General features: G+C 37.0%; 1 protein-coding gene across 1 annotated transcript; it reads left to right on the forward strand.

The window, feature by feature from the left end:
* The first annotated feature begins 8,616 nt into the window (after positions 1-8,616).
* Positions 8,617-10,941, forward strand: LOC138938384 (uncharacterized). The gene is made up of 3 exons (XM_070305299.1): positions 8,617-9,265; positions 9,814-10,095; positions 10,478-10,941. The coding sequence occupies exons 1-3, from the start codon at positions 8,617-8,619 to the stop codon at positions 10,939-10,941; spliced, it is 1,395 nt and encodes a 464-aa protein (XP_070161400.1).
* The last annotated feature ends 3,791 nt before the right edge of the window (positions 10,942-14,732 follow it).

Raw genomic sequence — 14,732 nt, forward strand, 5'->3', positions numbered from 1 at the left:
ATTATTCTTATTGTAATATATAGCCTCTTTACAATGTCTACCATATATATCTTTAGAATGTAAATTTGCTTCAATTTATGATGATAGAATATATATCTCGACTAAAGTAGATAATTCCCTTTCTCTCGCCAGTGGATGCTCAATGGTTTAGAATTATTGAAATTCTATTCTTCCGCGTTTAATTTCTGTAATAAATAGACGAATTTAACACCCTGTCGTTTCAGGTATAATTTATTTGTCTGGATATATAGAGGCAGTTTTGCAAAATTATTCGTCTCATTTACTCGATATATAACGAATGAAGGGATGTAGAGAAGGAATCTCTCTATGGCCCGATGAACGACTTGCTAGATAGTATGGCAAATGTGACCCTATACCTTCGATTTCCAACTATTCGTAGAAACCCGCCGTCAGCGGTGTCGGCGCCGCTCTCGGGGAATACTAATCAAGTTTTCCGACCGTTCGCAATAGGAGAGAAATTAATTCCCCAACTCCGATTAATATCCGCGGAATTCTGTACGCCTAACAATTTCAAGATCTCCTGATACGACGAACTGTATCTGTTGTTTGCGTGACAATAATATATTGTATTAATAACGATTATTCGTACCTATGTCGCATTTATTAGCGAGAATGCTTATTAAAGATTCTACAGTAAATTTCTGGAGAAAAGAGAGTGGTATCTCTTTATTAAAATAATCCTCTGGCTGTCGACAAAATTAAAGAGACTTTACAATTTATTATTACAATGGCTCATTTTAATCCATTCGAAAATCGAGTCACATCCGATATTAATATACGCGGTAATTCCTCTACAAGATAGATTATTCGAAACATAGCGAGCTAATAATTAATGTTGAGAATCCACCGTTGGAAATAGCGAGCAATTCGACATTAACGTCAGTGATGGAATACATATAAATCTTTTAATTAATATAACAGTCGAGTGTAACTGCGAAATGAATAAAATGGCGAAAATATAGGAATATTTTGTTTATATTTTTTTAATTAATATATGTATGTTAAGATTGACGTTGATAACCGTATGATTTGACGAGACTATAAAAAATGACCAATGGAATCGAGATTTATGTAAACGACATATTTTGCGACGTTTATATAATTGGTTATACGTTGATATATCGTTGAAAAATTTATGAACGTGTTGGCTTTTTTGCGTAAATTATGTTTACGGCTATGCTTTTTTTTCTGTTTACTCGACATGCAGTAATTTAGGTTGTCGAGCTTTTGCAAGCGTAATTACGAGTAATTGGGATATAAACTTTTATGACCCATTGTCATAAACGATGACATTTTTCAAACTGGAAATAATGTTATAACTCTCTCGAGATCGAAGAACTATACATTGTTCAGCAAATGCCACGGGCTAATATTGTATATAACAATACTCATGATCGCGTCTCTAAATGTAGTTAAGCCGGCGAATACATTTGTCCGGCTGATTGGCAGGTTGTAATTGCGACTGAGGCCAATGAACACATGTTGTCCGTATTGCAAACCAATCCGTCTATTGCACTTGCAGGTGAGCATTACGCATACAGCGGAACTAATAAAGCCTCGCAGCAGTCGAAGCTTAATCCTTTTTGCGCACGCAGTTCGCAACGTGCCCAGCATTGAGAGCTAGCTCATATCTCTCATCTCTCATATCTCGTATAGTACCGTGCACAACTTTGTTACGTAATCGCAATGTCAAATGGATAAACCTGTGATCTTTTTTAAGTAAATATCTCTCCGCATTGCCATTTTGCTCGATGATGCGGAACGCGTCGCGCTTTCAAAAATCGAGTCTTGTGAGATTATCATGGCTAAAAATTGAAGATAGCGAATGCGAAGCTATATGCGTGTCTTCTATCGAGTATCATGGAACTATTACGAGAAATTTGGCAAATATGCGGATTTATCGATTTTTTTATAACAATATTCCGTTGAATTTATAATAATATTCATGCAAATTTTTAATTTATTTTTATGATATATTCAAACTTATTGAATATATTTAATATTAGAAATGTATCTTGAAAAATATATAAATTATCTATCGTTGAGGGAAAAAGCGCCGCTAATCATAGACACCCTATATGCGCCGTATAGTCCGACTCTTTCTCTTTAAAGCCCGGAGACGGTTGCTCACAAAATGAGAGACGGAAAGAAAAAGGGAGAGGGTGAAAGAGAGAAAGAGAAGGAAATTCGGAGAGTCTTTCCCATCTTTTCGCGTGTCTCCCACGACCAGCTCATTTATCAAGCCGGCTTCCATTAATATCCGACAAAATAGCACGGCGACGCGACATCCCATAGAAGTCATGCACGACCGTATCGAGGCGAGAATAAAGAATTCCACGCGCAGCCGAGCACGTGCGCGCAACCACCCTCGCGTAATCGTGTGCGTATCATGTGCGAATTCGCGATATGCCCGATATTCGCGATGTGATTTTCATCGGAAGATTCGCCTCGCCTTTGTTGCTCGTATTAATCGTATTTTATCGGCTCGATGCGATTAGTCTCGCGAGCGAAAACGAGTCAACAGCCATGTTATGATGCTCATCCTTTGAAAATGTATACATTTATTAATATATACGAGCGAACATATACTTTATTCTCTTAATATCGTTATACGATATTACGCTTTGCGACAGAGGAAGAATTATGACGTATAAACGAACATGTATTCCGAAAGGAATTTTTATGTATTGTTAAAAATAAAAAAAAAATAAAAAATTTTAAATATAAAATTTATTAGCATTTTAATATGATTACCGACTAGTAAAAAGGTCATCACGATAATAATAAAAACTTAGCCTCGCAGCTTCGCGTTGATAATTTTAATGTTTATAGATGTTGGTCGTAATATCTCTCGCTTAAAGAAACGTCTTTTATTATTATTATTTTTTTTTTATTTGATGTTCATTATCCAGCCTTTGATTCATTACCTATTTCTTCTACGACTGATAATATACAAAAGATTCGTCAATTAAAGTAAGTTTGCGACAAAAGTAATTTAGAAGTTTTTGGAGAAAAATCATTTATATATTTTTTTTATTACTTACAATTTAATTTACATTTGGCATTACTATTTCATGATCGGACATTTCTTATACTTCATCTTACATTTTATCTTGTAAATTGCGATATCAGATTTTGCTTTTGTCAAGTATCTCGATTCATCGGGAGTAAAGATAATTTCACCTGCTTGAAATCAAAAGATTTTTCATCGCATAAAATGGTTGCATAAATTATTTTGCAGAACAGCGATAATTACATAGATTATCGCTGAGTCATTGTTAGTTCAGAGACACCGTTAAACTGTTTTAAAAAGACATGAGCATGTGATGTTGATACATAACGCCGAGATCCTGTTCGTAAAACGATAAGTGCAGCGCGAATGCATGGCCCGAGGATTGTTCGACGAGCGATAACTTTTCCCGATAATGGCTTCGATCGTCGTCGCCGTTCGGCCTCGTTCTACCTCTTCCTATACCGTTCAATCGCGGCGATGCGCCCGGGTGGTAGTTTGCGGTTATTCGATCACGCTAATGCCCGACTATCGCGAGTTTTCCTCACTTAGAGAAGAGAGAGAGAGAGAGAGAGAGAGAATAAATAAGATCGCGCGCGAGAAGACGAGACGGGGGCGAGGCGCGCAATGGGAAAATGCGCCTAGCGATTGACTTCCAAATTAGACGATGCGCCGCGCAACACTCATCGATATTCTAAAGCAATTAAACTTTCCGCGGATTCCACTTTTTTTACTTAACCATTTGCCCTTATCCCCCTTTCCTGAACCGTGCCTCAAGTTCCTCCCTTCTTCTCCGCAAGTCGAGAGAACGTCAGCCACGCTTTAAGAGGAGGATCTCGTTTAAAAGCCAGCATCCCTTTAGATACTTAATTTGAACCACTTTCGCGCGAAAGGTAGACGAGCATAGCCGATAAGCCCAGGTTTCACGTAATCGCTCCATTCTTCCTTACGGATTTTTAGAGTCAGAGAGACCTTCGAGACGTTCATACAGGTACGCCAGCACCGTCTCGAATGGCTTTTATGAATTTGTCGAGTGCCCTCTTGCATAACGAAATCTGATATCATTACCTCTTAGTAATCCTCTTCGGGTAATTTGATAGTTCCATTATCGTCATCATCACTATTATCGTGGTAATTATTAATATCGGAAATTTCTCTCATAAAAGCTCTTATATTATTACAATAAATTTTATTTAAAAGAAAAAATTTTATTATAAGAATGAAAAATGTTATGGAAAAAATACTCGACTCTCGTTGTTGTACTACAGCAAATAGCAGACATCGAAGATATACGATAACGATATGGAACGTTCAGCTTCATTAAGCGGTCGGATAGGTAAACGAGAAGTTAATTAACGTTGTATTATCTAACAAAGTTTAGGAAGCTCGCGGCTTTCCTCTTCAGTATCTAACATAAGGTAAAGTCTACAAACTTCCGCATGGGTGGCTGCGGGAAGAAATTACAAGTACATAAGCGAGATAGATATAGATAGCATTTACCGTGAGATGATCGTACTGTTAATCAATCTGGGATTGCTAGTCGACTTTATCGAGGAGCTGCGACGTGCTGTTACGTAACCGTAGAGAGCGAAAGAAACAGAGAAGGAGTGAACGTCATCTGATATGCTCGTGAAAAGGGTGGTTGTGTCGAGAGCACGTTATATACGCGCTTCTATAGCTTATAGAATGCGGCATCTTGTGCATAATTGCGTACACATGGAAGTCGCACGCTGTCTCTCGATAAGAAATGCTGAAGTTCAAATGACGAAGAATTTATCTCGACGATACGATCGACAGTTTTCGCATTTTAAGCGATGAAAAATCACAGAAATTTGGTTTGAAATTTCAAGCTCGCAAGTAAATAAAATTTTTTTTATTATTTTGAAGCTACATGTTTACTACAGCGGAGTTACAAATTAATATGCACAAGATGCACATATATTTATGTTCGTGATATATCTACTGTATCACGTATGTTTGCATTACAATACTTTACACTAGTTTCTTCGCGTCCAATCATTTGAATGTTTGAAAAGTTTCGACGTATACTTACTACATAGCTTCCTTTAAAGCAAATTCAACTTGATCAGAAAGTTGTAATATTAAGAACACTTGAATTTTCTGATGAATTTTAGATATCATCAGCAAAACATATGTGTATAGTTATGTTATATAATGCGACGCATAGAGTAGTGAAAATCTCTCATTTCCTTAATGAAAATTTCTTCTAATTTTGTGTTTCTAAATTTATACAAGGTTCACGCGAAAAGAGTTTTAAAATTTTTCAACATGCTTGCGCAGAAGGAGTGTAAAAAAGTTTGCAAGAGCAAAGTTACGCGAAAGTCTCATTAGAATAATAATATGTCTTGAAATTACTTAATGACTATAAAAAAGAAAAATGTAATTAAATTTTCAACGTACAAAATGTAAACTCTAAATTTTTCAATTTTTTACATCAGAAATTAATTTTTATTTTCTATCATATATATGATACATATAGAGGTATATATATGTATATATATATATATATATATATATATATATATATATATATATACATGCATTTAATATTTTTACACATATATATACACATACATATTGCGTTCAATATTTTTTTAGAAATTAAAATAGCTGTAAAAAGAGAAAAACTGAAAATTAAGAAAGCAGCGGAGTTAAGAGCTTCCGTTGGTCTAAATAAAAACCGAATCTTTATTATATATCTGTAGAAATGTATGAAAGCCTTTGGAATATTCCAGCAAAGCGCGGATATTCCGGATATGTAATCTCGAGCGTGTGCGCGACAAACGAGTTTCTCCATTATGGTTTATCGTTTCGCGAATCAAAATGGATGAATGGTACAGCGCAGTTTCCAATCGGTCGTCTTCTCAGTCGAATCAATATCGCGGCAGGTCGGAATCGCGAACGGTAGCGTGTACTTTTCTACTTTCGCCGAGCAAATGTTTACTCGCGCTTATTTTGAGTTACGTCTCTCCCGCATCGCCTTGCGCACGTGTGTTCACACAATCGCGAGCAAAGTTTTGATATTACTTAAACGAAAAGAAGTTACACAATTGTTGCTCGGCTACTTATGATTTGCGGTACGGGTCTTTCATTTCGTCGACGTTCTTACTACAATATCAATTAATTTCTGCTACATCTGAACAGATTAATTTGATTATACGATCAATATGAATATTCAGCATATTTTGATCATGATATTTGTGTCGACTAGCGAGATATTCTATAAAAATTCTGCTTTCTTGTAATAATCCGTTCGATAAAATTGTGGCAGATAAAGAAAGGAAGAATTTTTACAAAAAATACGTTACAGTCAACGTTTCTTTAAGCCCTTAAGAATCTCCGATTTTCCATAAATCCGTCTTTTCAGATTGTATTTTCAATTGTGCACAGCGGCTTTCGGACGGATGCAATCACACACATCGCTCTATTATGGTTTATCATTTCAGTGTATTGATGAAATTGCAGAAGTTTTGATACGATATTGATGGTCAAGCCATATCGGCCAATGCCACTCGCCATTGTTGCATCAAAAGCTATACACGTCGGATTTCTCCGAACCGCCACGCAAATATGATCCACTTATATTTTTCCCAGCTTCGCTATTTGTATATACCAATGCTTGTTCCCTGTGAAATATACACACCAGTATACAAAACTTTTAACGGATTTTGCGAGCGTTTCTTTCGCGAAACGTACCTTTCACAGAACAGTGATATGCATTAATCAAAATGCGACATCACGCATACCAAGCATACATTAGCTTCCATTATAATTCACAATTTTATAGAGTAAAAGAACAAATCAACGAGATTAAATTTTTAGACTAATGCTTGTCTCGATAAAATAAACTGCGGGATGTTGCGAGAAATGTGTCGTGAAATTAATTCTTTTTTTTTTTTTTTCTTTGACATTTATCCGTTCGTTACAAGAAGACGTCTTTCTCACGAATCCGCAAAGATTCTCTTTTAATTTTCACGCCGTGATAATAATCGGGGCGCAAACGAATCGCAATCGAGAATATGAAGCCAATCGTTGTAATTCGCCCCAACTTCCGCAGTCAGCTCCGCCAAGGAATTAATAAGCACCATCGCGAAGCATCCCTCCGAGCCTTTTTGCTCTCCATTATCCAAGATAAACGGCAGCCCTTCGGCACGATGGGGTATTCGGTGAATAGAATGAGGCAAAACTTTCGAATCGTTCTTGCATCAAATGAAATTCTACGGGGGCGGCGGACGTTTCTTACTCGCCCGTCGGGCTCCTCGTGCGCGTATTTCGCCGTTTTCTCAGATCACCGAGCAAATGTTGACCCAGTTTCGCCGTCTGATTGAACGTTAGTCTGTCTTTCGAAAGTACTGACTGGAATACACGATGAGCGAGAAGTTAGGGGCTGCGCCAGTCCGCAGTCTCTTTCTCTTCCACGCGGTATCTCTCAGGAGTTCGCTGGACTTCCAGATACGAAATACGATGGGAGTTATTCACCTACGGCTGTTCGCGCGCTAATTTACGCTTGTGTATTTACGAGCTTCATTGGAAAATGAAGCGCAATAGTATGGCACTGACACCTTTTTATGGAGCGTAGATATTTCCTTGAAATTGTAAATAAATATATATTTAAAATTCTAATTTTTATCAAATTTTAAATACAATTGATTATATAAAATATTTTAATTTTTATATATAATCGAAAATTGAAATGTGTATGTGAAAAATAATCTTAGCTAACTTTTTCTCTTCTAACAACGAATAAATTCCGAAGAGTTAGCTTTATTTAGACGATTTCTATCAGCATCCGTATACTATAAAACACATTTTACGTAAAGCCGATAGCACTCTTGAAGTAGTCGCTTTCGAGGGAACCGGTTAAGTTGATTCACCTCGTTTCGCGAAGGTGCCTCTTATTACGCGTTGCTGTACGAAGTCTTTATGAAGTTTCCGTAAGTCCGCGCTAAGACACTGAGGGGAGGTCGCAGAGTCACCCGGCCGAATAAAGCCGCGACTGAATGAAATATAACAAGGTACTTACCCACACTGGCGAGAAGCCGCAGGTAAACCGTAAGTCGGTGGACGATTCTGGGAGATGAATAACGCCCGAGCGCAGTGGATACGGCTTAATAACTTTTTCCGTGTACTCTCGTTCTTCTTCCCGCGCTTCCCCCTTCTTCTCATTTTGCCTTTTCAGCGTCAATAAGGAGACGGATACGCGGCAGCGGCTTCCTCGCGATTCAAGTAATTTGAACGCGCATCTGCGCGTCAGGTAATAGGTTGCATCGCGCTTCTCGTGCCATCCGTCTGATATATTCCGTGTAAGAAAAGAAAATGCCAGTTCAGCCAAGATTTATTCACAAAAAAATATACTTATTATAAATCTGGGGTATGAAAATATTCTTCTCTTTTTAAGATTTATTATAAATTGACAGAAAAATCGGGGAAAATAAATCCGTTAAAAAGGAAGGATATATGTATAAGTAGGATTATATAAGTTAAAATGTTATGAAAAGAAATTTCACGTGGAATTCCGCCTTTGCGATGAAACAAAAACTTTTTGCAAAAGAGAAAAATTCAAGATGGAGTTGGAAAAATACGTACTACATCTCATCTATATTTCTCTCATCGTTTCTCATGTACCGCTAACAATAACTATCACCACGCTATCACCACCGACAATCGAATCTATCGTGGAATCCACCGTTGCTGATCTCGAAACGACAACGGAAGATGAGGACAAGGTAGACATGCCGAAAGTACCTCTGACTGAGCAGGTTATGGATCACAACATACGGGTGAGCGATGTGCCAGACGTGGATCCGGAGTCGACGGACGTGCCGGATTCCAGCTTAGACAAGAACCGAGTGATTCGCGACGTGGCTTATTTCATACGCGCCCACAAGTTTCACGACTACGATCGCCGATATTACAAGAGCGTGGAAGAGGCCACTAGCAGGCCGTACGAGGACTTTCCGAGACCAGGTTTGAGATCCCTGCATTGGGAGGTGCGTAAACACTGCGACGCGAGTTTTGTCGAGTGTCTGAAATATCTCGACAGGATTATTAAACTCACGGCCCTCAGGCGCGAGGATGACACCGTTACGATCATGAGAGAGCAGAAATGGAACTCGGCGAACAATACCGAGCAGATCCTAGCCGCTCAAAGGGACTGCCAGATAGCCCAAAGGCGAGACAATCTCACTATGGTTCCATTTCAGGGTCCAATCGGCAAGTGCATCGATTTGCCGTGAGCATCCCTAATCACGCCGGGACATTAAATTTGATTTACATACGCTAGCGTCTAAATCGTCTTCCGGTCGAATAATCAAACTGTGCGACAGATTTGATCGTATCATTTAACGCTACAGGTCGAGAGAGCATATATTTCACGTTAATTTAATTGCGCATGAGATTTCATAGACAGTTAAAGTAATCCCACTAATTAAGAGATTTCGCTATAAATATCATAATTGGGATATATATATATAAGCGTTTTTAAATTTGCAGTAAAACATATTTTTATTTTTTTAAACTAAATCACACAGAGAAAAATACGCGAAAAAATTCTCTGAATTTTTACTTGACATATATGTATCACAAACACGGTTCAACAATTATAAATAATTTTTTCATGTAAAAAAAATATACGCTCAGTCTGTAATATCAGAAAAATAATCGTTCGATTCCGATATAAATTTATTAATTTAATGACATAATTAATAATATCTAATTACCTTACACGCACGCGAAAAGATAATTGAATACTATATTTTTAGAACGCTTCCAATGGCGTACTACTGTCAGCTACTATATGTGCTGGTACACGATGTTGGGCATTTCGGACTTAGCTACCTTTGGTGAGCCCTGCGACAATCACGCGAACTGCTTGGACGAATACGGCATTCGTAACGAGGATCCACGAGCGGACGACACGAAACCGTACGCCTGCGCCCTGTATAGTTTCTGTCCGGACCATTGTTGCCCCATGAAGCACATCCGGTATCTGAAAGACTGTTTCCAATCGCGACGCAATCCTTGCTATGCTGAGAATCAACCAGGTGCGTAGTCATGGATAGTCATGGAATTGTCTCTCGCCCAAACGCCTTATTGATATATTTTATCACGGTATCGCCTCATTATGTCGATAAAAACGCTGCACGATGGATGTACCATTAAAAACAAATAATTAATGTCAATCGTATCCTAACTTTATAAGACTGTCGACTCGTTACAGATGATACTATCATTTTAAATATACAATTACAATGTATATCGATAAATTAGAAACGTGTTATCGTGAAATATGCTTCGAAAGCATGTAACTCCACAGACGAAATTCTCGTTTTGTCTTACGACAAACGCGGCAAACCAATGCTTTATAAGTCTTACCATCGCCCTCGGGGTATTTCCCCTCTCAGAGATACCGTATTTTCTTTGCAGCGCATCGAAGGTGCACGCTAAATCGGGACGAGAATCGCGACTTCCATGCGCTGAGAGCAAATCAGATAAACGTGAGCTGCGAATGCCATCGGCCGGGGCACGAGTGGTCCTCTAGATTCGGGCTGTGTATCGATGTGAACGAATGCGTTCGCGGCACACATAATTGCATGTTGAACAACGAGAGTTGCCTGAATCTGCCTGGTCGTTACGCTTGCATCTGCCGACTCGGTTACGTATATAATCCGGAAATGAAACGGTGCGTTTACAATCCGGACATTGACAGAGTGCTGAAGGGTGGCGTGCGCGAACCAAAAATAGCTAAAACGGAAAGTCTGTTCACCAAGATCGTTCGAACTATTACCAGATCCGCTGGAAATAGCTTTTTATGTGGCTACAGAATCAACTTTTTATTAATTTTAAACTCTTACAAAATCCTTTCTCTTTATTTTAATTCAATCTTTTAATTTAATCAATTTTTTTATTATAACGCCATTCTAAAAATAAAAAATAAAAAATGAAAAAATATTTTAAAAACCTTTTACGTTCTGTAGTACGTGATATATTATTATGCGAATCCGATTGTGTCAATGAATTATTGTTCAAGAACGCGATTAATCTCATCAACACACACACACCCCCAGATATATTTACAGATAAAACTTGCATATTGCAAGTGTTTTTTGCGATACATAAAAAATGGTTAAACTTTCAATCGAACTTTATTACATTTACATCTATAAATAAGTCAAACAGCAATATTGTACATATAATCATAAATAAATAACACATTTTGGTACATGATAAAATATTTTTAGGTACGATGTATGTATAACAGGAGTATATAATATATAAATGTGTATAAATGTAAAATACATAAATTTAGATTATGTAGTAATTGCAATAAATATCTATCTCACTTTTCGGTAATTTTTGAAAAACATTAACATTAAAAGATTAATTAATTACTTTTAACTATATACATTGGATGCAAGCTTTATATAATCATTGAATTTTCTGCATTTATACAACGTAGAATTTTCGCGCTAATTAAATAGTTTCTAGAAAATTAATATAACGTTATCGTATCGGTCATTCAGACGATAATGTACTTTGGTTAGTACAAACAATTTGCAATATTGCGATCGCTGTCTTATTTAATGAAATTAGTGCGTAATTTACGAGAGAGAAGCTCGTTAGCAATGTTATGTAGTTCCTATTACCGGATTAACACACGGACGCTACGAATATAGTTGTTTAATAACAATGTGCATGATAATCTATATCGGCATTATGAACTGCGCGGATATTACCTTTTAGAAATATCCGACTATTTAGGATGCGCCACAACGTAGAAATTTGTATCCGTAACAACTTAAATTTTAATCTTGCCCGCGTAATAGCGCATTTCCGTGTGTTTCGCTATCACAAACGGCTCCTCTTAACGGTTATTTGCCAGGCTAAGGGAAAAACAATGCTCTCGAGTACGCCGTATCCTATGCTTAACATAACGGTAAAATAAGTTCGGACAAGACTAAGAGGCCGAACACTCGAAAACATTTGGGAGAGAAAAACAAAGAGAAAGAGAAAGAGAGAGAGAGAGAGAGAGAGAGAGAGAGAGAGAGAGAAATAAAGAAAGATGAAAATTCTTAAAGATATTAAAAGTCATGGAACAGCAATTATCCCTTGCATTAACACTTCTGGAATGAGTAATGCGCCATTTCCTTTAATTCTGGAAAGGAAAGTTATTTCCACGAAATTTATTTATTTATTTTTTTATATTATTCCGTGGTTTTACATGGAACAATAAAAAATATTAATATCAAATTGTCGAACATATGTGTATCCAAATATGACATATATCTTTAAAATTCCGTCAAAACCAAACAGCGATATCTGCTATGACATAAATGTCAATGTTACGTAATTTTATTTTATCGCATTCTGTTGTACGTGGACGTTGTGTCATTTGGCAATTTCAATAAAAATAAATTCATTGATTTTTTTAGATAACCTCGTGAATTAATTTATGTCGCGTTAATTAACCAATAGTTAAGCAAACATATTCCTGGAGCTAGCGTGCTCCGCATGATGCTCTATCGCGTGTGTGTAACGTGCACAATCCAAGTTTTGTGGTATGTGTATCCAGAGAACGAGATGGGTGACACGTGTTACGTGCTACCTACTTCACGATTTCCGTTACTGTAAAATCTTATAACGTGAAGAAATATCGTCGACTCGGAGAAATCCGTACGTGCGGAACATGTCCGAGTTGAGCGATAAAAAAAAATATAGGCAGATCAATCGAAAAAAAGTCTGGCAATACTGTTTTATTCATCGACGCGTTCGAATTGCGGGGCCACATCTTTTCACCTAAGGAACTCTCCGCTCAGTGTAATACATAAATGCATAAAACACACGGCGCGGTTTTTCTTATTTCTTCGATTTTATAATATCATTTATCAAGGTATAATCGTCAAGATATACCAATTGTTGATTTTGATGTATTGGACGAGAGATGAAACGATGACTGCGCATTCTGATAAAAATAATTGCCTTTACGTATGGGAATTGTATAAATGAGAAAGTTTGATGTGTGCGTAGAGCGGAACGTAGTGGAGAAAATATGATTGCATTGGTCGAAACGAAAGCAAATCATTAACGTAGTGCTCGCGTTATCGATCTTATTTTTTTCGTTATATTTCCCGTTTCTTGCGAGATAAAATGCGTGCGAGGGATTAGGAGAAAGAAACTGCTGCAGGTTTACATAACTCGGCCGTGCCAATCCCAAAAATCGCGATATCGCGAGCACTTTCATTCTATCTCGATTCGTTATACAACAACGCGCTAAACCGGTTCTATCCCGATACACGTCACGCAAACCGGGCGTTATGGTTGTATACCTTTTTCGGTCAACACATTTTACCTATAAAATCATGTATAGTTTTTAATTTACGCGCAATTACAAGCATAAGTCTCTGAGTCAAACACATCAGACTTTTAAGAAAAACTATTTAAGTGCTTATTATTTTCTTGCACTCTATGCATCATCAAGCAATCATCTGAAAAAAAGACATTGATCTTTTTATTATAAAATCGATTGACATTATACATGTTGTATCTTGACGCTTCTGTTATTGTATATTTTTCTTGTTACTAGTATATATTATTGTTATTATTAATAATGTGTACGACAGATATAATGGAACTTCAGCATAGATAATATCGCACGACCTGCTAACTCATCGGAAAATAATTGACGCGCGAGACTTTGCACTTCGCACGCAAATGGTATCATTACGTATATTAACGTTTCTGATCAGTTTTTATGACATTCGGTATCGTCATCGCTGAAAATCTCGCATCTCGCGAGTTTTCATTTGCGTGTAAAATTACGGTTTGTTCTAAATTGACTGGATTTTTCATTCGTAAACAGCGTGCCGACCGGCGCGGATTCGTCGAGCTCGGGCATTGAAAACAATGGCAGGCGCGGGCATGTATGAAACGAAACATGCGCCGGGACAAAACAAATGCACATATTCATACATGGAAATGGTGCATTCGGGGAGAGCAGGGGGAGGAGAAAGAAACGAGAGGCCGGGGGTGCAGGGCAGCGTTACAGGGAAATCGCGCGTTGAATAACCGGACGTGTCGAAAACCCGAATATTTCCTGCGTCGCAGCTATTTGCGCCAATTGACCATCGTAACATCAATTACGAATCGCGTTAGTGGAGCATGTCATTTCATATCGTTAATGTCATAAATGCCTTCGCTTAAATAGGTATTTTCACAAAACAAACGTATCCAACATTTGTTTTGGCTATACAATAGTAGCAAAAATACTGTCAAAATTAAAAAAGAAACATTTCTTACGTTTATATTGTTTGAAAAATCAAATAAATAAATTTGGATTATAAAAAGAATTAAAGTAAGTATATATATATACAAAATAATATGGTTTTTATATCTTCCTAAAAGAAAATAGTTGTAATTTTAATATAAATTTAATTTCCTAATTTATGACAAAAACTTTTAATCGTGATTATACGCCTGAAATCAAGATTGCAATCATTGCAAGAAACAAAAGAAAAACGTATAATTTGCAGAAAGAGAGACAGATAATATTTGTCTACAATTTTTAATAAATAACTTTTATAAATGAATAAGTGGATCTACATCAAGTTTTGCATAAATATTTATTAGAGTTTTTTTATTATATATAAAAATTTTTATTTTGTTGACAATATATTTTCCTTGT

This window comes from Polyergus mexicanus, unplaced genomic scaffold (genome assembly GCF_030449975.1).
Source record: "Polyergus mexicanus isolate NDT 795.1 unplaced genomic scaffold, iyPolMexi1.0 SCAF_12, whole genome shotgun sequence".
In the NCBI taxonomy this organism is placed as follows: Eukaryota; Metazoa; Arthropoda; class Insecta; order Hymenoptera; family Formicidae; genus Polyergus; species Polyergus mexicanus.